The sequence below is a fragment of the Mandrillus leucophaeus genome, unplaced genomic scaffold, assembly GCF_000951045.1.
Source record: "Mandrillus leucophaeus isolate KB7577 unplaced genomic scaffold, Mleu.le_1.0 Scaffold442, whole genome shotgun sequence".
Lineage (NCBI taxonomy): Eukaryota > Metazoa > Chordata > Mammalia > Primates > Cercopithecidae > Mandrillus > Mandrillus leucophaeus.
In genome coordinates this window covers 472,993-496,834 of record NW_012104721.1, presented here as the reverse complement: position 1 = coordinate 496,834, position 23,842 = coordinate 472,993, and the positions used below count along the sequence as shown (strand labels likewise).

Genomic DNA, 23,842 nt, shown 5'->3' with positions numbered 1-23,842 from the left:
CATTTTGTAATCTGCTTAAAGAGACAAATACACTAGGCTGTTCCTTTTCAAATAATTATAAATCTGTAATTTATTGCAGATAACTTCTTAGGCATTAAATATAAAGGCGGGAGATGCTATAGCCCAAACGGGAAACATCTCATCAAACAGTAGCACTAAATACTCTACAACACGAAGAAGACAGACAGGCAGCATTTTTCCAATCTGCCTGTGAAATGTCATTAGGTTCTTAGAAAACACAGTACAAACAATGGTAATGTTACTAGATTTAATAACTATCACACAGCAAACAAGTAACACTCAGAAGGACCTAACCTTACACTGATTGCCTTTCCTCGTTAACACTGTACAATTAAAAATGGTTAAGAAAATACATTTTGTAATATATATATTTTATGCCACAATAAAAAAAAAAATGAGGGGGGAGCCACCTGGCTGGTTTAAGGGAGTCTGAGAGACGGAGTCACTCCTGTTTCTATTTTCCTAAAACTTTGCATAATAATGTCAATTGTGACTTGCACATAAAATTTGGTGGTTCTATTATTTACACTTAACATTATTTATAGTGTCATCACAGACCCACACATCAAGGTCTTATTTGTAGCCATCAAGAGAGTTACAAAATTATTTTTTCTTTTTTTTTTTTTTTAAACAGAGTCTCAAGTTGGCTCACTGCAACCTCCGCCTCCCAGGTTCAAGCAATTCTCATGCCTCAGCCTCCAAAGTAGCTGGGATGACAGACATGCACCACCACACCCGGCTAGTTTTTTGTATTTTTAGTAGAGATGGGGTTTCGCCATGTTGCCTAGGCTGGTCTCGAACTCCTGGCCTCAGGTGATCCACCCGCCTCGGCCTCCGAAAGTGCTAGGATTACAGGTGTGTGAGCCACTGCGCCTAGCCACAAAATCATTTTCTGAACATTTTAATAATAATATTAACAATGACTAAAGCTGAGTACTTACTATCTGCCAGGCACTATACCTAAGTCCTTACAGTAATCCTATGAGGAAGGAATTAATATTATCTGCGATGAAAGATAAAGAAAGTGGGATTTGAATCCAGGAATTCTAACTAAGAGGCACATACTATCAAACATTAAATCCACCACATATACATATGTATATATTCTTATTCTCTATCATCATAACCAATATCTGAACAATGGAATAAAAATAACAGCTCCCATCAACTAAGTGCTATACTGTACCAAGCTCCTTGCATATTTTAACTCTAGTCCTCATAATAGCTCTATACATTAACTATTATCATTGTCATTGTCCAATGACAAGGACATCACTGTCAAGGATACTAGGCCCAGCTAAATTAAGTGACTTGTCCAAAGCCTCACAGCTGTTGTGTGGCAGAATCAGGATTTAAATTAAGGCACATTCATCCGCAGGCTGCCTTCCTCTTTCTTACTTATGAAAAGGAAAAAAAAAAGACCAAATGCTCTTATTTGGGTTTGGGAAAAGCGGATGGGAAAGAACAAGAAATTCGCAGGAATACAAGGATGAACTGCAACAGTTGAGCACCCAGGAGTTAAGCGAGCCCTGCCTGCGGAGTGCATTGTTTGCAGGGCCTTCCTGCTGGATTCCTGATGGTAGCAAATTCCAGGGCTCCAGACTGCAGGCTCAGCCTCTGACTAACACTGCAGTGATTTATTTGAGGATAAATACCTCTGTCAGTGTCTTATGACTGAACACAACAGTCCAAGCTGACTGGAACGAGTGGAATGCAAGGACGCTGGAGCTGAGGCAGCAGAGGCGGGAGCTGGGCCACCTCTCTGCGGAAGCTCTGCCTCCAAGGAGGAGCCCTCCCTGCTCTACCTTCCTGTGGGGAAACAGCAGTGCCCTCAGGAATTGGAGCATCTTGAATAATGAGGAAACACTGACTCATGCTGGAGTGAACGCTTGGGAAGGGGAAAGGAGGAGGACCTCTGTACCTGTACACGCAAAGCTACTCCCTGGGATACTCAGTGCAATCTTGCCAGGATTGGCAAGATAACTCCGAGAACACCAACTGCCCTCACCACTGTCCCCGCAGACTCTCTGGGCAGCTGGTGCGGTGTCTCCGAGTCCTGAAAACTGGGGAGAAGCCTCTCCCTTTGCGAGGAGGGCGTGTGCCGTGAGGAGAGTGCAAAGGGGAGAAGCTGGGTGCACGGAAGCGGGAGGCTTTTCCAATGGAAACACGGTGACGTCGCACAGATTCAGAGGCCTGTAGTTTCAACCTGTGTTTCACGAATGACAAAACTGAGGCCCAAAGAGTTGAAGCAATTCGTGTCAAGAAGGTAGACAGTGTCAGTGGCAGATCAAGGACTGGCTGGATGTGATGAGTGGCACCTTGTCATGAGCATAGGAAGCTGGCTTCCCTTGATGGGAGGGTCCCAAGTTTGTACCAGGGGCACGTAAGGTGGGACGAACGCTTCTCCGTGTGTACAATCCTAGACTCCTGAGTAAGAACATCACCGACGTCTGCTCGGTCAAAAAGGTGCTGAGCTTCCCTTCTATTTGTCTGGTGCATAATGACATTCACTAAATGTTGATTCCCCTAAAAACAATCAATATGTACAGGCAAAAAAAGCGAAGCTTAGCAGAGGACTACTCGACTACTCACAGAAGCTCTAAGGGGACGTTAACTTCTATGGCGTTTAACAGGCGACAGGTCCTACAAATAGGCTGGAGAGAAGTCAGACTTCCCATCTCACCACGAGTTATCAAAATGAGTTTACTACCTTCTTCTTGGCAGATGAGCAGTATTTTTGTAAATAATATCCTTTTCAAATAAAGTATGTAAATGATAACATCAGAATTAGCACAAAGTTGCAAAACAAATAGGGCCCCAGCACGGAGCACCCTTCAGCCAAAATAAGAACAGAGGAACTCACAGATGGGGGCTGAAGATGCGACTCATCTTGGAGACGTGGTCGTTGTCACAGTCTAGGTCCTCGTCACCTGGCTCCATGCTGAACTTCCTCTTGCTGGGGCTAATCGGGGGAGGGCCAGTGCGGTGACTGCTGAGGGCAGAGGCCACCGGCAGGGTCTGCATTCTGGGTTCTCCCCTGAGAGCAGCTTCACCTACGCAGAGAGAGATGATGTAGTCACCGAGCAGGAGAAAGGCCCCCATCTCAGTCCCCCAGGCTCCCTGCCCGCCCAGCCAGCCCCTTGCAAAACTACTCCCAGTGGAAAGTTTTTGGCAATGGGACGGGGCCGCCTGCCATCCCCTGAACACGGTTTGAGTGCGGTTAGCTGCCAACCATGAGACATTTTACATCAACGTGGTTTTCTAGCACAATCACTCTTTAGGGTAGAGTTTAAAATAAAAAGTTGCAGTAAAATAGCAGGGGAGGAGGCAAAAAGCATTTGCTGTAAACAATTTCAAAAGTTAATTTAAAACACCAAAGCATTTGCTGTAAACAATTTCAAAAGTTAATTTAAAATACCAACGGTCTTTTCACGTATGGGTATTCCACTCGATATGGACAGGAGAATGACCTCACTGCACTCATGAAACCATTATGCCCAACTCACTTTTCCTGCTTGTTCTGTTTTTTTATTATAGTCTTGGTATTTAATTTCTTTTAAAAGAATGAGGAAAGTTTATGGGCTAATAGTTCACACGTTTGCCCCTAAAGTTAAAAGAAATATAAATACATCGTTTAACGGGAAATAAACTTTTAATTCTTATAGTACACTAAAAATTGCACATTAAAATATTATCAGCACAAAACTTCAGCATATAACTTATCACAAGCATAATATGTAGGTCAGTGCAGTTCTGAAACATGTTTCGAAGTTAGGCAATCAAATTAGGGTCCAAATTTCCATTTGATTTGACATCTTGGTGTTAAAAGGTTTTGTACTAGGCAATCACTTTGTGCCTCATTGTGAATTAAAATAAGCATAGCCTTTCATAGTAATAAAGGTTGTATACCTTCTAAACTTTATAACGACGAACGATTAAAAGAAAACGTCAAACTTTCTAAGTCACATGGGGGGAGCACCTAAATTTTTCACAAATAACCCTTTTGTTGTACTGTACATTTTGGTCTCTCGGACCTGACCAATTTTGTTTCCATTTGGTCACAATTTGAGAGTAATACGAGGATAAAGTCAACTTCATCTGAGGCCTTGTGGTACCTAAGAAAAGGGATCTTTGTTTGCCACCACTAATTTTCATATCATCACAGATGTGTGGACAGTGTCAACAGGCATTTACTTCATACACATATGACAAATATGATTTTGTTGGAGAAAGGAGTGAGGAAAAACCCTCTGAATATTTACCAGGAAAAATAAAAACTTGGCCAATTTAGTCAGCAAGATATAAACTAGCAAACATACAGTGACCCATAATACACCTCCAGCCAGGATTTCTTTTAAGGATTCTGGCCCCAAAGCAAACTGGAACTTTCCATTTTAAATGAGATACCTAAAACACAGGCCCCACGCTGGCCTGCCACACTCAGAAATTCAATATGATCTTGGTTGGCCTATACTCGCTATTTAGTAACTTTTCATTTTAAAAAACAAAAAAAGCAGTGCTCATCTTTATACTTTCATAAATTAGAAAAATATCCTTTCTAATTATCTTGTGATACTTCCTCCTCCACAAAGAGAGAAGAGGGTGTTCCACGGGAAAGCTTCAGAAGCCCAAACCCAGCTAACTTTCTGGGAAGCCCTGATGATACCCCTAGGAACGCAGCAACTGTAAATCAACCCTCATCAAAATGGTACCAGCTGACCCTCCTCTCCACCCAGGGTTTCTCAATACCCCTGGCAGGATGCGAGAGGATGAGGAGTCCTTGGGCTTGGACCCCCAAGCTGTGGTCATCATTTCATTAGATGCCAGCTGTGTAGCAACAGGGGTTGCTATGGAAAACAACCACTACAGCAACAGACTGAAATCACTCCAAAAAAGGAGCCATCACTCATTCCACCAGCATACACTGTGACGTGGAAAGCAAAACCCTTGGGTTAAGAACAACATTCCCATTCCCTTCCCCAGTTTCCAACCTAGTAAAAATTCTCGTGCTTGTTTGCATTTTTAAGTTCATCCAACGGATGCACTGCTTATCTTTAAGACTAAATCACTGATGTCTAACATAGAAAAAAATTCCACAAGAATCCTCAGAAAACACTGGAGATTTGGGGGTGGGACTGGGGCTGGGGCTACAGCTACAGGCCCCATGAAGGCACTCCAGGTATCCTTCACCAGGGACTGTGACAGAAGCCTCCACCAGGTCCCCTGGAGACAGTGGTAAATGTGTGCTGTAGCACTTCAGCATCTCACTTTGCTGGCGCTGGAAGGACCGCGGGAAACACAGTTTGCCTCATTTGATGGATGAAGAAGCTGTGCCCCCAAAACATAGTGTGACTTACCCAGGATCCACCAGTTAACAGGTTAGCTGGAGGCAAGAACCCATGGCCTCTGCAATCAGACAACGCCTCATCGTAAGACGGGGCAGCCTTACACAAGGCTTAGAGCAAAGGAAAAGAACCTGCACAGAAGGTCAGCGACAGGTTCGTTCAATTATGTGCCTTTATGCATCTTTGGGGCCCCTCCCTAGATGGCCCTAACCCAACACTTGTATTTTAGACAGGAGTGGTAACAGCTGTATGTGTGGTGGGTTAAAATTATTTTAGTAAAACCGAAGCAAACATTTGGTCTAGGAGAAAAGACACGTGCATTGCAATCTTGACTCTTCTTTTATTTAGCACGGGGTGAATGTGGGCATGTGCTTCCCCTCTCTGGGCCTCCCTCCGTACAACGTACAACGAGGGGCTAGACTAGCTAATGTGTCATGTTCTTTCCAACTCTTAGAATTACTGATGCAATTCTATGATCAACAAGTGACCAACCAACTAACCAACATTTACTAAGAAACTGTTACTTGTGTAATGGTGAACTAAGACAGCAAAACTCGAGGTATGTGCCTCAGATGTTATTCATCGAAAAAAACAAGGGTGACCCTGGGGTCAAATAAATTTGGCAACCGTGAGATTGAACAACTTTCACAGGAGTTTAACTACAGGCTTTTCTGTCATTTAATGCATCTCAGTCTCTGAGATGGAAACCCAGCAGAGCTGCTTTCAATACCCCCCCAACCCCACCCCTGCCCCCTTCCCCCCACCGCCAATCTGTTCCTAGTATTCCTCTTTATGAGCCCTAAAAATTTCAGCCCAAAAAGTTACACTAGACTCATCAACATTCCACAGAGAACTTGTTCTTCCCCAAATCTTCTCATTTAAGTTCATGCATCCTGCAAAACCACTTAAAATGCCTCCTCCATCAGGCTGTCCTTGATTCCTCCAGCTGAGAGTCATCTCCTCTTCCTCTGAACATCTATAGAAACTTATCACTCTGGTGCTTCCCTCCCTACTTTATTTTGTGCTTCTGGAAGCAGGTGGCATTTAATTCATTGAATAAACCTGAGAGTGCAGAGCACACCACCTTCCACACAGTAGATGATCAGTGAATACTGACCTACTGAATCAATGAGGCAAGACGACAGGGCGGGCAGTTTACAGAGCTTTAGGATATGTTAAAGATAAAGGTGCTACAGAATAAGGAGTGTTAAAAGATCTATTTTAAAATATATGAAGAAGTCTTACAACAATTAAAAAGATAACAAAAAACAGAAAAGGATTTAAATAGGCATTTCCCAAGAGAAGATATGAAAATAGCCAATAAGCACATGGAAAGATACTGTATTAATCTGTTCTCACGTTGCTGATAAAGACATACCCGAGACTGGGTAATTTATAAAGAAAAAGAGACTTAATGGATTCACAGTTCCACATGCCTGGGGAGGCCTCACAATCACGGAGAAAGCCGAAAGTCATGTCTTACATGGTGGCAGATGAGAGAATAAGAATGAGAGAAAGGGGTTTTCCCTTATAAAACCATCAGATCTTGTTAAGACTACCACAGGAACAGTATTGGGGAAACCGCCCCCATGATTCAGCTATCGCCCACTGGGTCCCTCCCACAACACGTGGGAATTAGGGGAGCTACAATTCAAGATGAGACTGGGTGGGAACACTGCCAAACCATATCAGATGTCCAACATTGTCAGCCATCAAGGAAATGCGAATCAATACCACAAAGAGATACCACTAACACCCATTAGGATGGTTATGATCAAAAGACAGAATACAAAAGTGTTAGCAAGGATGTGGAGAAGTTGGGACAGGTGTACACTGCTGGTGGAATTGTAAAGTGGCATTGAGAGGTGAAGCCAGCTGGACTTGTGGGTGGGGTGGGGACTTGGAGAACTTTTGTGTCTTACAAGAGGATTGTAAAATGCACCAATCAGCGCTCTGTGGCTAGCTAGAGGTATGTAAAATGCGCCAATCAGTGCTCTGTAAAAACGCACCAATCAGTTCTCTGTAAAATGGACCAATCAGAACTCTGTAAAATGGACCAATCAGCAGGACATGGGCAGGGACAAATAAGGGAATAAAAGCTGGCCACCCCAGCCAGCAGCAGCAACCCATTCAGGTCCCCTTCCATGCTGTGGAAGCTTTGTTCTTTCACTCTTCACAATAAATCTTGCTGCTGCTCACTGTTTGGGTCTGTGCCACCTTATAAGAGCTGTAACACTCACCACGAAGGTCTGTGGCTTCATTCTTGAAGTCAGTGAAACCAAGAACCCACCGGAAGGAACCAACTCCAGACACAGCATGGCCACGGTGGAAAACAATCTGACAGCTCCTCAACTGATGAAACATAGAGTTACCATATAACCTAGCAATTCTAGTCCTGGGTACATAACCAAGAGAAATGAAAACATGTCCACACAAAAGCTTATACATGCATGTTCATAGCAGCATTATTAAAATAGCCAAATAGTGGAAACCACCGAAATGTCCATCAACTAACAGATGTAAAAAATGAAATATCCATGATGAAATATTATGCAGCTATAAAAAGAAATAAGATACTGATTCAGCCACAGCACAGATGAACCTAGAAAACAGTATGCTGAGTGAAGGAAAGCAGACACAAAAGGCCACATACTGTCTGATTCCATTTCTATGAAATGTCAGAAGAGAGAGGCTCACGGGCAGAAAGCAGGTGAGTGGGTGCTGGAGGCTGGGAGAAGGGGGAATGGGAGGTGACAGTTCATGGGTGCCAGGTTTCTCTGGGGAATGACAAAAACCTTCTAAAATTGATTGTGATAAAAGTTGCATAACTCTAAATATACTAAAAACCACTGAAGTGTACTATAGACTTTAAATGGGTGAATTGTATAGTATGTGAATTATGTCTCAGTAGAAATGTTACCTCTTCCTCCTCCAAAATAAGAATATATTTATAAGCAGTGTAAGGCTCCAATATCATTAGATTCTTTTTTCTCTCAGGCTTTTCACACTAAACTATTAAACAATTAAGAATAGGCATTCATGAATTTTCCCTGGAATAAAAACAAACCTTTTGTTATTATAGTTACATCTCCCTACAATATTAAAGTCAAATAATTTTTAAAACGTTATTATTTATTAAGCTAAAAAAAATCAATTCAGTGAACCACTTGAGGTGACTTGGGCTCTTGAAGGCATCAGATCTTATAAAGCGGCAGTTCAGCTTTTAATCAGTATGTCGAGTGCCTGTGACACGCTGAAGGCTGTGCAAAGTATTGTCACAAGAATAAATGGTGAAATGTATACAGACCCTGACCACAAGGGTGGGAGGCAAAAGTACATACACCAAAAGGAACTTATCTTGGGAGCGCAAGAGGCCTTTTCCTCTGGTCCTAACGTGTATTCTGAATTTCACAATGGTCTGGCAATTGAAAAAGAAGAAAAGATTATCTTTCTTTTTCAAGAATAAACAGAAGGAAGATTTGAGTTGAGTAACCCCGTATTTTAAGCTTTACAAGTTGGCTTCACTACAACTGTCGGTTTTACTTCTTTCAAATTCCCAATGACAACTAGAGAAGTTTTATTTTTTAAATGTATTCAGCCTTTTACATGAAGATAATTTTACCTAGGCACATGTTAGAAAAATGCCTAAATAAAATGAGGAAAAATGCCTAATATATACAAAATTAACTTCTGTGGTTTTTTGTCATGGTGGCAGTTCTAATGTATGGATCAAAAATATTCCTTCAAATTTCCCCAAAGAAGATAAGCAAAGATTTTGGCCTAAGATTTCACAAGAATCAGCATGTTTATTTCAATGGCAGAGAAGTTTAACAGAGAGAAATGAAAAAAGACAATCACCTCGCTTTATGCTGTGCTATAATGTGATTTTGATAAAATATCAAAAGAAAATTCTGCTTTCAAAATCAGAATGGAAAGAGGGGAGGAGCACAGGGAGGAACCATGGAAAATATAACCCCATTGTGTAATCCTGTTATTACCGTATCTCAAAGATTCTAAGACTATTTCCTACATTTTCATATTGCTAAGACTGAAGTTTATCTTACAAATAATTGGCATATATTAACAGCCAAGATTGCTTCTTTTTCAGTGGGACATAAAATACTGATTCACACAGAACCTAACTCCAGAGGCTTCAAAATAGCACTGGTCTCTTCAACCTCCATTCTTTTTCTTTTTTGGAGATGGAGTCTCACTCTGTCGCCCAGACTGGAGTGCAGTGGCAAGATCTTGGTTCACTGCAACCTCTGCCTCCTGAGTTCAAGTGATTCTCCTGCCTCGGCCTCCTGAGTGTAGCTGGGACTATAAGCATGTGCCACCATGCTCAGGTAATTTTTTTTTTTTTTTTTTTTTTTTTTCATAGAAAGTCTTGCTCTGTCACCAGGCTGGAGTGCAGTGGCGCGATCTCGGCTCATTTCACCACGTTGGCCAGGGTAGTCTACAACTCCTGACCTCAAGTTATCTACCCGCCTTGGCCTCCCAAAGTGCTGGGATTACAGGCCTGAGCCACTGAGCCTGGCCTAACCTCTGTTTACTTATAAAATTAAGTGTTTTGATTAGATCAACTTGACAGCCTACTTTTGGCTCTAATGGACTACATCTTACATAATAGATATATCTTCTAAAGTTAAGTTTCCTTTTACTGCTAATCAAGAAATACTTTCCAAATTTTTACAGAACACACTTTACATAGTGGTACAAAAAGCAGATTCAACAAAGCAATCAACTAACAAAATTTTTTGAGATTAGCTAATTATTAGCATCTCATGATTAAGGGAGATTTCATTAAAAAAAACAAGGACTCTTCTAGTTCTCAAAAGTTCCAGCTCCATTCATTTATTCGAATACTACAAGAAAGTTGTAGCCAGCTGAAACCTGAGACAAACAGAATCTGGTCCACCAAATGCAGATTCGATTTTCATAGAACAGAACAATCAAGGCCATGACCTTCAACACAGAGATGGGGCGAGTGATTGGGTTTCAGGGGGATTAATGGATTCTCCCGGGGTAAGGCTGCGTAAGCATGGGAACCCGGGTCTCGGCCACATGGCCCTTCACCAACTGTGTGGGCCCATCGCCAGACTGGGGTGTAGGCTGCAGAGAAGGTGATGGCAAGGCTCCGAGCAATTAATCAAAATAATGGTATTTATGGGCATTTTCTGGAGATTAGACCAACAGCATGGGGTGAAATGAGAATGTCTTTATGGAGAAGGAGAGGGTAAACTATACTCAAATGTATCTTGCTGTAACTTTTAGGGATAGATTTTTGACAAAGATCTCTATGCCTTGCCAAACAGAGTTTAAGTCCACAATTTAAATCTCCACTGTGTCTAAGGCTTTATGTTCAGCCCCCTTCCCAGCCCCTTTATCATGTTTGAACCTAAATCAAAGAAGCAAAACCATAGCTCAGTCGGCCAAGCCAGCTGCACTGCGCTGATGTGTCTCCTTCAGGCTGACCACAGCCCATGGCAACCGACTGACATCATGTCCTGGCAAGAGGGCACCCTGGTAAGAGGACCCAGCTCCCACATTCCATGCCCCTCTCACATCTCACCCTCTCGTCACTGTGCAGGGCAGAAGCCCCAGCAGCCAGGGCTTACTCACTTTCTTTCAAATAATACTTCTTTGTCTCACGGTCAAGCAGCTGGGAAGAAGACACCGTGAATTCAGTCTCCTTCAAATTGTTCAACTTGTGGCTAGTCCCATTCTGGCTCCCTTTTTTCTTTTTTTATAGGACGGCCTTTGCAATGCGAGCCAGCAGATAAAGGCCGTGACGTGCTGTCTGCTCAAGCGCAAGGATCGCCTGCAATTCCCCCAGCCCTTGGGTGGCAACACAAAGTACCTCTCAGCCCCACCTTGCCTCGGGGAGCCGACTGGGCTGGGAAGGGCTGTGCAGGGTCCACACCCTGGACTCGGCTTGCTGTGAGCAGCTCTATTCTGTTTTTTAAGAGCAAAGATGAGATTGTGTTGAGAGAGTACAGCTTCTATCTTGGACTGCTAATAATATAGTTAAGGACAACAGCAGCAGAATAAAACTGGTAGAAGTGAAATATAAGCCATCTTCACTAGAATTTCAAGGAATCTAAATCATTTCATACACACTATACTTTGTAGAAGCCTTCCTGTATCTTCTCTGAGTATTTTATTTTACAAGCATATTGCAAGATTATCTATTGTTCTGACTTTTCTTAATGCAGCCCCGTGAGGGAGGTGGGGAAGAAGAGCTCTCGCCTTGCAGTCGAGGAAACTAGTATTTCAAGAATTAAGTGAATTTCCCAAGGTCGCAAAGCTGATTAATGGAAGCACTGGAAGTAGAAACCTGGGATTTAGACTCCCCAACTTCCATAATCTTTCTAGGTGTGCAAGATGCTTCACTGGTTGAGGAAAATAAATGGGAGGAAGACAGTTGAGGAGGGAGAAAGGTGGACAAGAGGGGGAGGGGGCGGGAGGAAGAGGAGCTTATCGGCTGAACCATGCCCACCCCTGGAATTAACACGTGAAAGTTCTAAACCCCCAGTACCGCAGAGAACATGGCTGTATTTGAAGACAGGGACTTTAAAGAGGTAATTAAGGTGAAATGAGGTCATTAATCCAATCTGACTGTTGTCTCTCTAACAAGAGATTAGGACAAAGACACATTACAGAAGGGCCACCATGCGAGGACATGGGAGAAGAGAAGGCGGCCATCTGCAAGCCAAGGAGACAGCTCGCCGGAGAAATAAGCCCGCTGACTCTCTGATCTCAGACTTCCAGCCTCCAGGACCAATGAGTTAATACATTTCTGTTGTTTAAACCACCCAGTCTGCGGAATTTTATTCTGGCAGCCCCAGGAAACTAATCCAGAGAGGAAAGAAGAGAGGACAGGACTGACACCTGGTTCTGACACCAAGGATGAACAGCTGCCACTGTTCCATCTGTCTGACCTAACATAGTGGGACCGACTGAGATGAAAGGCAACTGAACGTACAGATGCCGCTTCCAGACCAGAACCACCTGAGCACGGGAGGAAACAAACACATGGGCTGGCAAGGGAGGAGAATGGGTTTCCTGGCTGGGCACGGGGGAAGTGTACAGCTGCGGCCTGGCCCTCTGACTTGGTGATCATCTGCCCTGCACTAGCCAGAGGAACCTGGACCTCTCAGTAACTCTTCTGCTTGCCTGTAAGTGAGGAGGACTAGGTGTGTGTTCACCAATCAGGTTGGGGCCTCCTCTGGATGGGGAGGCAGTGGGTCTGGGGTGGGACCTGCTCCCAGACAGGACTGATGATGCTGGTGCAGGACGGATAGTGTCTGCTGGCACGTCTGGTTTTAAATATTAATAGCTATAATTTTACAGGGGCTGAGAAGATAAAATAATGCCAAAGAAATTATGTCTATAATTCTCAACATCCATTGTGAATATACACTAAAGTGTTTTTTTAATAAACTGAAGTTCTCTGAATACCGAAAAGCACTAAAAATACTTTAAATTAAAACTTGTTATCACATCCACACATTGTTATTCATTTAATCAGCAAGTTCTATACTGCTTAAAAATCATTTTACTATCTTCAGGGCTAATAAAAGTCCCTGCTGTCTCATTGACCCTGTTGGATTTAGTTTACAACTGAACTGTATCTTGACAGATTATGTAATACTGCAACCTCCGTGGAGTTAACACTGAATAAGTGGGGTCAAACTAATGTCTTACTATACATATCATTTCAGCTTGAAGAAAACTCTGATGTGTACACAACACAAACAGCCTGAAGATCAGCCGATCTAGGTTTGAGGCTGGGTTTTAGCTTTGTAAATCGTAAGATTCAAAAAGATCAAACAGAAAACAAACGAAAAAGATCAAACACTCATCCACTTCCCTGGTTTCCTGATGCAGACTTAGTAATGACACCTACCTTCTATTCTTGGTCCTCCATTCCCTAGACTCTGGCTCTCACGCAGCCTCAGAGGCCTCTGAGTAAACTAGTGAAGTGCAGTCCCGCTTAGAGCGTGAGCTCTGCTGTGGCTGTGCTCATGCAGGCTGAGGACTGCCATCCGCCTGAATATTACAACAGCGGTCCAAAGGGTCACATGCACTGACATGGCCCCGACACATCACCAGTGAACCTCAAGGAGACAAAGCCAGCTCAGAACCTTTAACACCAAGCGCACAGTCCTCCTTAATGGAAAAGGCTCTTAAAGCCTGGCAGAAATTCTGCACTGTATTTACTTGCAAATCTACTTTTGTAACATTTTACTGTTAATGAGAAGGAGGAGAGTTATGAAAGTAAATTGTTAGCAGATGGTATTGGAATCAGGCACTTTGCTAGGGGCTCAATTTCCTCCCTGGTAGAGCTTATAAATGTTTAGAAGGAGTAGCTGGATGAGGGTAAGCAAAAACAAAACAAAAAAAAAGAGACTTGTTTAAACCTCTTCAGCAGTTGAGCCAAGCCTCCAGAGGGACTCTGGTTGCCACGAAACAGAGGGATTAAGCTGGTAATGGTATGACCTCTTTAAAATTTAAGTGTTTTAGTAAAAATACTCAAAAAATTTCTGTCTGCAAGCCCTGTGCCACGTGACAGGTTAAGCAGTGAAGGTCATATGCTACTATCTGCATTTTCAAAACATTGTTTAATTGGAGGGCATTCCAGAGGGTACGACTTTGCCACAGGCCCTGAGATGGTTGAGTCCTGGAATCAGTCACTGACCACTAGAGGAGGAAAAAAGGCACAATCTTGGAAGTGCAGAGAGAAAATGGAAAACTAAACTTTCCCTCTTCTGATCTCCCATAACACTCCGAGCCTCTAGAATGGCCCTGCCCACAGGCTGCCTAATGGAAGAATTCGCCATGTGCTGCTCTTCTGTGTAATACCTCACACACTGTCCCGGATACTGTTCTGGGAGGCACGGAGCAGCTCATTCATTTCTGTATCTCTGGGCCAGTGACAGAGAAACAGTAGAAAGTGGACTGTGAAGTCAGAAAAATGTATGATCTTAGCAGTCTCTTCATCTCTCTTGAGGCTCTATTCAACTACCGTGAGGGATTTCTATGCGAATCAATGAGAATTTATAGAAAGGCCAGCCCAGAACAGGCAATTTATTTATTACACTGTTGGTTGGATTCCATCTGTTGGTGCAATTCCCATCTGAAGGATAAGATGGCTGAACAAAGGAAACCTCTAACTGTCCTTCTTCCTACTCATGAGAGGCCCCCTCCTCGAATACAGTCAGCACCAGCCAGTGGAAGGGGTCAGAAGACAGTGCCCGAGAGCACGGGTCAGTGGGTGCTCCAAATCTGCTCCACCAGGCGCCGGCTACATGATCTCGGCGCGGCTGCCTGACTTTCTATGACTGTTTCCACATGTGTGAAAATGGCAGTGTGAACCCACACAGGCTCAGAGTGATACTCGGCATGGGGCCGCCTCCTCCCCACACACACTCTGGACTTACAGGCTTTCTTCCACGCACCTTTCTCCCTCCCTAGAATGTGTTCAGAAGCCCTCTCTGCCAATGCATACTCATCTGCACTTTCAAAACCTGACTTGAGTGCCTCTTGTCGGCCTCAGCCCCAAGAGCACCCCTTTTGGTGCCATCTACCTGGGCTGAGCTCCCTGGCAGCATCCCATGTGACATGTGCTGCTGGCTTCAACTCAAAAACTACTCGTTTCTCAGCAATACTATCGTGTGTGCTACCGTCAAACAGGAGATCTTGCTCTCTGCAGCAGGTTCCAGTCCAGATCCTGAGGAGTAAGATGGTGGTCCCGGAAACCAGTTCAAATTTCTCACTGGCATACAGAGTGCTGAAAAAAGGCTGTATATAGGCCCCGTGATTCTGATCGTGAAATCTCATTATCAGCTCCAAGCCCCCCACAGAGCTGCAGTGGGCAGGGAGCTGGGAGGGGACACATTCCCAAGTCAGCTATCTTAGTCAGCCATTCAGGTATCCCACGAAAATTCTTTAACTCACTGTATTCCTTACTATTGCTAAATATGCTGGTTTCAGAAGCCACAGAGTGAATTTTCCAAGGATTAAAACAGGACGCGAAGTTCAAAGATGTCTCAGTCCTGACACAGTGGAAGCAGCATTAGGGACTTGGGCACGCACACCATTCGAGGGCCTGACAACCCTGAAGACGGGTAAAGCGAGTAACTTAAAGTCAGCTTCAGTAAACCTTACTGCTGAAACAGCTAAGGACCCAAGTAAATCATTGTAATTTTTCCAACTTTTAATTTCAAAAAATTTTAAAGCTACCCAAAGAGTTGAATGAGAACAAGAATATCCCATTCTCTTTACCTTGATTCACCTAGCATAGCATTTTTGTTTTAGCTACATGCATACACGTTTTCTTGCTATGATTTTTGAAAGTATTAATAAGTGGGAGACATCTTATTTCACCCATAAATACTTAAGAACAGGGATATTCTCCTTCAGAGCCATAATACCATTATCACGCTCAACAAAGTTAAAGTTGACATATTGTCATTATCTAATGTCCAGTTCACATTCCAACTTCCCCAACTGAACTGTCTGTCTCTTTTTGGTGGCAGGGAGGGTTGGGGGACGACTTGATTAATTAAGGATCATATACTGCTCAGTGAAGTTGTCATGTCTCTTCAATCTCCTTTCATCTAAAGGCATTTTTTTCTCTTCCGTGACATTGACGTTTTTAAATAATGCAGACCAATGAGCTGTCCCTACAAATTTTGGTGGCCTTATCATTTCCTTATGATTAAATCTGAGTTAAATTAAATCTTTTTGGCAAGGATATTACCCAGGTGATACTGTGCACTCCCACCGCACTGCACTGCACCGGAAGGACCTGACGTCAGTCCATCCCATCGCTGGGGAAGCTGAGCCTGTGGTACACACAGACCGCTCCGTTAGAAACAAGTAAGTTCCTCTCTTTTGTAGTAATAGTTAGGGGGTGTGAATCCTGTCACTGCCACTCAATCACATACTCATTTTTTTGTTTGGGTTTTGTTTTTCTATTATTTTTATTTCCCATAGTCATTTATTACGTACCTTTTATTTGCAATTTGAGAGTGCAGAGCTAAGCTGGATTAAACACAGGGTCCCCAGTTACAATTCAGCTCAAGTCCAATTGGGGACACATTTTCATACAAAAGACATTAAAAGAAACAGACAATATAATCAGGAGTAGCTTATGCTTTGCTCGGAATAAAGCAGGTGCTTAGCAAATATTTGTTTAATGAGGAACCTGTATGGTTCAGGCAAATAAAAGCTATTAGGCCGAACTGCATCCTTTGTGTTCTTCCTTCTCACATCACCTCACCCCTGGGGCTGAAAGAAAGTCTTCCAACATGGCCACCCTGCCTCCCACCATGAGAGATCGGGGTCCCTGATTGATTGGATTGCTGGAGTAAAGGCTCAAATGCCTCAACCTGATCAGCCCATCTCACCCTCTCTCTCCAGCCTTACCCATCTCTCTCGTCTCTCCCCCTCCCCCTCAGACTCCACTGCTCCTACCGTCTGCACACGCAGGGGTGCCTCCCACCTCCCCTCCCGCCTGCCTGGAACAGTCCTTCACTTTCAGGTCTGGTCTAGGGTGCAAGTCCCACCTCTTCAAGCTCTTCCTCAGCAATAAGTGTTCCTTGGTCTTCAGTGTCTGAAAACATTTACAAGCATCCTGCATTATGGCTCTTAATCCTATCACTTAACTGCGATACTATTTACAAACATTTTCACAAGGCTGGAAGCCTTCAGGCCACTTCCTAGACTCAGCTCATTCCCTAGGGCCTCCTTTCCTTCCCTAGAGCAGGCTCCAGGGATAAGCTCTGTCCTTGTCCTTTGCTATGTTCTTTCATAAAAGCTCCCACCCATGCTCTCTTATTGAGACAGTCCTCATCCCAAAATGATAGTGAAGTGGTACTTGTGTCCCTGCCACATCACCCCAGAAACGGACACACGGACATGGAACCCTTATTTAAAAGGCTCATTGTTGAATCCAGTCCCGTCTAAAGAATGTATACAATTTAGTACTGGCAGAAAAAAATCAGAGGATGTGGTTCATTCACAGGCATTGTTGTGCCTGGGACGTTTGTAGGACTACTCCAGGAAATAAGGAAAACACACAGATGTTTGAGATCTGGTCTTTGCCTCAAGGAATTTTAGTTCTAGTGGGAGTGATAAGTTATGGAGATAAGGAACTGTAAGGACTGAACATTATAAATGCCAAAATAAATCAGATGCTCTTGAAATAAGTGAATTGCATGGTATATTAGTCATATCTCAATAAAGCTGTTACCAATCGAATATTGAGGACCCCCAAAGAGCTTCTGGTTATGTAGGTTAATCTACCAACGTTTATCATAGTAGGAATTAAAATGGGGAAAGTTTAAAAATATTAATTAATTTGAAATAAAAAATAAAGAGATGCACTTTTCATTTTAAAGAAAAGAGAGTGATGCCACACACATTTTATGAGGACGACAATAATTCTAACTCGAATAGGAGTGGGATTTGAAAAACGGGCAGGATTTGGACACTTGGAAATGATGGGTATGAGCATTCCAGGCAGGTACACGAGTATGAGGCAAGGCAGAGAGCGGGAATGATGCCACCTTTGTGTGAGAGCAATGGGACTAGAACAATGGGTTTGTTTCTTTAGACTTAAGGCTGGAAACAGAGAGGTGGGTCAGATAATAAAGGGCTCTGAACACAGGTGAATGGCTGAGACCTGACGAGTCGGGTCACTGACAGGGAGCCACTATAAGCATTGACACAGCTGCAGGGAGGCTTCCGTGAGGGGTGCTCTAACATACCGTGCCAGACGGGTGCACACACCTGAGCCAGGGAGCAGGGCAGGGACGCAAGTGTTAGGTGAGGAAGCTTCAACAGTGTTCCGTCAGTGAGGATGAAGAAGAGGCAGGTTGAAGACACATTTTAAGGAAAGATCAGAGAGCTGGTATTCCAGCTAGTATTAATACATTCACCGGATCTTTCCAAAACAGGCCACCCTCAGCTTCTTCCTGATAACTCTCTCAATGTTGATCCTTCCTTGATATAAATTGAGAAACTATGAGATGAACAAGCCAGGAAGCTACACTTGTTCCCTAGCTTATCAATATGTAACATGGAAAAGAAAGAGTACGTTAGTGCTAGAACTCCATATTTTTAGTTCCACAGGTTGACCTAACAAAGTCTGATTAACCACTCATATTTACATTTTAATCACTGTCAGGTGACGTTTTTATATCCTAGTAAGATTCCATTTTTATTCTTGGAGAAAACTGTCAGTATACTCATTCTCTTTAAACAATTTAGATGTCTACTGTTTGATGGCGGGGGTTGTGCTAAGAGCTTCCATTTATCCATGATTAACCAACATCTATTTAACAGACATTTCCTAAAATCTGAGTTGTGAAGAACATCAAACAAGTCAAATAATAATGCATACAGAAGGAAAAATCTGAATACTGATTTTTAAAAACTGACTCCAATGAAATCTTCCTATATTAAAATAAACCAATTCTAAAAAAAATCATCATCCTTCATTAAACTGGTGTCAGGCTAATATACAGATATGTTGGGTTGTTCACAGTATACAGTATATTGTGGAGTGCTTTTACAGATAAATTTTACTCAATAATTGTAGTTTATGTAAGCTATTATTAAAAGATGTCTGTATTATCCAATAAAAAACTAAGAGGCTATTAGAACTGAAGTCTGTAAGTATGTGACTAGCTTGAGAAAGTATTAAAATATTTATTAGAGAGTTACTGGAGAGTCAAACAGCTAATTTCATACATGGGTAAGTAATTAAACACCAAAATGTATTTATTTCTTTAAAAAAATGGCTTAATAATGGTGTTCGGCATAACCAAAGACTAGGTAAACCTGTGAGCTGCTTTTTAAAGGGCGATTGCAGACTTATTCCACAGATTTTAATGTTAATTGGAAATTGTAAGATCCTTATGCAAAAATTATACGCTATCAAGGACTTTTTGTTTCCGTACCAAGCTCCAAGAAAAGACACTATTAAATAATAAAGGAAAAAAGTCATACAATTTAACCTGAAAACAAATATTCCATTAGCATGTAAAATTTAAAGTGTTTCCTAAACGAAATCATCCCCATGATGCCGAGAAGTTTTCTACTCGAGTGTGAAGGTGAAGGTTCCCCCAAATTAATTAACCTAAAATACTGGGGGATGGGGATGTTGCTTACTTTTTATTTCTATTTCTTTCTGTCCTCTGGACCTCTCTCTTTTTTTACGTTTACATTACCCAGTGAGCAAATTTTATCAATGAGAAGCCAGGAAGGGCTGACTCCCTTTGGTATATTTACTTAAGATATAAAGGCCAATCAACCATTGTGCTCAGAAAAGTTGTGGCCGTTTCTGAGCCTACTTCAGATCTCTCCTTAGCTCCAAGTGACTTATTATGAAGCCAAAGAAAGAGGAAAACTGAGCTGATCAAAGGCCGGGCTGTCATTAAGTGAAAATGATGGAAGATGAAAGGCTTGCCCTGCACTTCAAAGGTACAGCTGAGCTCGGGTGAGCTGACAGCAAGCGTTCAGGGATCAGAGAGGCAGGCTGTGGCTTAATGGACTAGATGACATTCCTAGAGCCATTCATCTTTATACAAATCACGAAAAATAGAAACATAGTGACAAACATGCATTTAAATGCTTTCCTACTGGATATAAGGAAGAGTGGGTAATCCAAAAATATAAAGTGACATACATCACATCTACACTTGCAGAATATAAAATAATGAGGTCCAAGAAGTGTTGAAGAAGCTGGCATCTCTAAGCAGTGCAGAATTACATGTTAACAGTTTTTCCTTATGCCCTAGGGTGTGTCATGCAATGAAGCTTCATTTTGAGAGACCATGGATGCAGCAGTCTCACTTCCCTGGTGGGCTACCCAGAACACTTGGTGTGCTGGCGTGGAAGGGCAGTCAAACTTCAGACTTTGGGGTTAGAGCTGGTCTAGAGCTACCATAGGGCTGGGGAAGGAAGGTCAGAAAAATCAGGCCAATTGATGATTACACAATGTTCCCCTTATTCTACCCCCATTCACCCCTGCACAGTGCCCTCCCACCCACACACAGAACCTCAGCAGACAGAGGACCCTTTGGGAAGCAAAGATGTTACATTGTAAGGGGCCTCAAGTCATTAACTGGAATCTCCTTTCTTTTCTTTTTCCTCTGTAGGAACCAACATGCATCTAATCTTCTAAGACTCCTTAAAATGACCTGAACACATGCAACAATCTTATCTACACTTCTGGTCATACTGGAGACTTTTCAGGGAATTGACTAGGTTTTTCCTCCCTACAGTTTATTGTTAGTGACAGCAGCACCTGCAAAGAGCAGAGAAAGAGAAGAGAGAGTGCCACCCCCCCCTCCCACAAATTAGTAATCAGGATGTTGGGTAACACTGAGAAGAGAGGCTCTAGAAACTTTGTATATGTGAATTCATTTCATACTCCTATTTACCTGTGAAGTAGGCACTATCATTAGTTTCATTTTCAGGAGGAAACGGTCACCAAAAGTAACTCAGCAACTTGCCCAAGGTCACAGCTAGAAATAGGAAAGACTGGATTTACACCCGAAGGTCTGGCTCCAGGGACCACGTCTCCAATGTTAATGTTAATGGGAAATTGTAAGATCCTATACCACTCGGAGAGGTTTCACAGAGCAGATGGTGAAGGCTCAGCAGGAGTGTACCCGTGAACAAAATCCTGCAGGGTCAGCACAGCCTGAGGGGGTGACAGCACAGCACCCCTGGGCCAGCAGGGTGAGGGCAAGGGTGAAAGAGCAGCAAGAGGTGCTGGGGGGCAGGGTGAGCCTGGTCATCCAAAGGCGTCAGCACCCCAGGGCCCCTCAAGTAAATATTGATCAGACGTAAAACCTTTGCTTGCACCTCTTCCAATCAGACCTGCCACCACCAAAACTCTCCTCCTCTATGGAAATTCCAGAGCTACCTTTTCTACTGAGCCACGCTAAATAAAGAGCTGGGACTTATTTCGCGGACTATTTGGCAACAATGACAACATTCAAGCTGGACAGCCACAAATTCACAACTCCCCTTGGCCATGTCTGTCCTGGGCCCTTGCTGACCACCTCCACCTGGAATTGCATCCTCTCCTTCCCTCTCATCCCCAGGACCCGACTGTCCCACCCTGTGTGCACACATCATCCTCTGTAAAGATCATCTGAATGTACACATAGGATGTCAGTTTGCTTCTTGTAAGATAGCTAGTACTGATCCTAAAGAAACCAACAATTTCAGATTGTCAGTTCCTCAAGAAGGGCCCTGAGTGGGGTGTCCAGGGAGCCGCAGTGAATGCCCCTTACCACCAGACACAAAGTCTGGCACTCAGGTGTTCTCTGAATGACTGACAGGTACCATTAGTAAGGTTTATAATTGAGCTAGTACTTTCCACAATATTTTAATGTAAGCAAATGCACACACACACAAAGAACTCTGCAGATAATGGAATGAATGGAGCAACAATATTCTCCACATTAAGTCTCCAACTTTTATAATAGCTTTATTGACATATAATTCACATGCCATATAATTCACCCATTAAAGTGTCTGACTCAATGTGTTTATAATTGGGGTTGTGCAACATCACCATGATCTAATTTTAGGACATTTCTTCACCCCCAAAAGAAACCCATACCCATTAGCAGTCACTCCCCATATTCTCCTCTCTCCAGTGCCACTAACCTACTTTCTGTCTCTATAGACTTGCTGTTCCAGACATCTCATATAAACTCAATCATATAATGATTTGGTGTCTTTTGTGTCTGGTTCTTTCACTCATACTGTTTTAAAAGTTCATCCATGTTGTAACATATGTCGGTACTATATTTCTTTATATTGCCAAAATATTTCATTGTATGGATAGACCACATTTTATCCATTCATCAGTTGACGGGCATTTGCACTGCTTCTACTTTTTAGCTATTATAAATAATACTTCTATGGACATTTGTGGACAGATTTTTACAGGGCTGTTTTCAATTATCCAGTATGTACCTAGGAGTAGAACTGCTGGGTCAAATGGTAATTCTATGCTTAACATTTTGAGCAACTGCCAAACTTAGTTTCCAAAACAGCTACACCATTTTACATTCCCACCAGCAACGCATGAGGCATTCCAGTTTCTCCACATCCTCACCAACACTTGTTATTGTCTTTTTTATTTCAACCATCCATAGTAGGTGGATCTCACTGAGGTTCTGATTTTCATCTTCCTAATGATTAATGATGCATGAGCATATTTTTCTGCAATTGTTGGCCATTTATCTTCTTTGGAGAATTGTCTCTTCAAATCCTTTGCCCGTTTTTAAATAGGATTATCTGCCTTTGTATTGCTGTGCTGTAAGAGTTCTATACATATTCTTAATACAGGTCCCTTCTCAGACACATGATTTACAAAAAATATTTTCCCATTCTGTGAGTTGTCTTTTCCTTCAAATCTATTATTATAGTTACCTACAGCCTTCAGAGTTACCAACTAGAAAACTTTACAGAAACCTAACCTTCACCTTACCTCTTTAAGAAAGTTTATGAATTTGATTACAAATGTTCTTCTAAATGCCATTATTTTCCCATCCTATACCTTGACAGGTCAGCCATGACTGAAGAATACCCACCACCTACAGCTGGGTGGCAAACTCCTGGGTAATAAGTAACAGTGATATTTACCACTGACATTCTGGCATTCCAGAAATTCAATCTGTCTTCCCAATGCCTTATTTTAATGGTTTAAAAAAAAAAAATCATACTATTACTAGATGGCAGAACCTAACATGTGTTTGGCCAACCTATTTTCTTTAAAGCCATGCTGACAATGATTGTTAAAACTGCTCCCATGCTAGAATGCCCCTCAATTGTTTCGGTCTCAACACAAGGTCAATGGGGACTAGAGTAATGAAGAAATAAAGCAAAACTGAAACATTTTAATTTGGAGTCTACGAGACTATATTAACTTCTAGTCAATTAAGTGGATGAGTGGTTTGCAGCCACTGACATTTATATTTCATGATTAGTTCTCCAGGCCCCTTATTCTCTCTGTGCCATTAACCTTTAGGGTGTAGCTCTTTGTCAGTCTCACTTCAATCATGCTTTCGAAGGATTACAGAATTAGCAATTCCAGTTTTTATGGCACAAGCTCTGTCAAATCAGAGAGACAGATGTGAGCTCATGTAACTGAGAGGCTTCCATCTGCTGGACTGAGAACTGAAGCCTAGAAAGGCTCTTGTATTTCCTTTCTTACGCTTCCTTGGGCTGTTCCAGCTTGGAATTACCCATTTACTTACACACTTGGTATTTGAGCAAGTATCTTAAATAGCTGAGGTATCAACCTTTCTTGTCAAAGGTGGATGGCTACTCACCATCCACCTTTTAGTTATGGATTCCCATGGTGGTGACAGAGGAGAAAGTGATGTCACCTCATACATATCCAAATCCTGGCATCCGCAGGAACCCACACCGAATCATGT

The 23,842-nt window shown here is 42.6% G+C and overlaps 1 protein-coding gene across 3 annotated transcripts in view; it reads right to left on the bottom strand.

The window, feature by feature from the left end:
• The window catches only part of VGLL4 (vestigial-like family member 4), a 156,090-nt gene that overhangs the window by 49,927 nt on the left and 82,321 nt on the right, over window positions 1-23,842 (bottom strand). For 2 of the 3 annotated variants that reach the window (XM_011994114.1, XM_011994113.1), the window contains exon 2: window positions 2,885-3,074. In XM_011994114.1, coding sequence (XP_011849504.1) covers window positions 2,885-3,074 — 190 coding nt within the window. Of the gene's footprint in view, window positions 1-2,884; window positions 3,075-5,378; window positions 5,636-23,842 lie in introns of those variants that run through there. The other variant, XM_011994115.1, reaches the window with a different exon arrangement.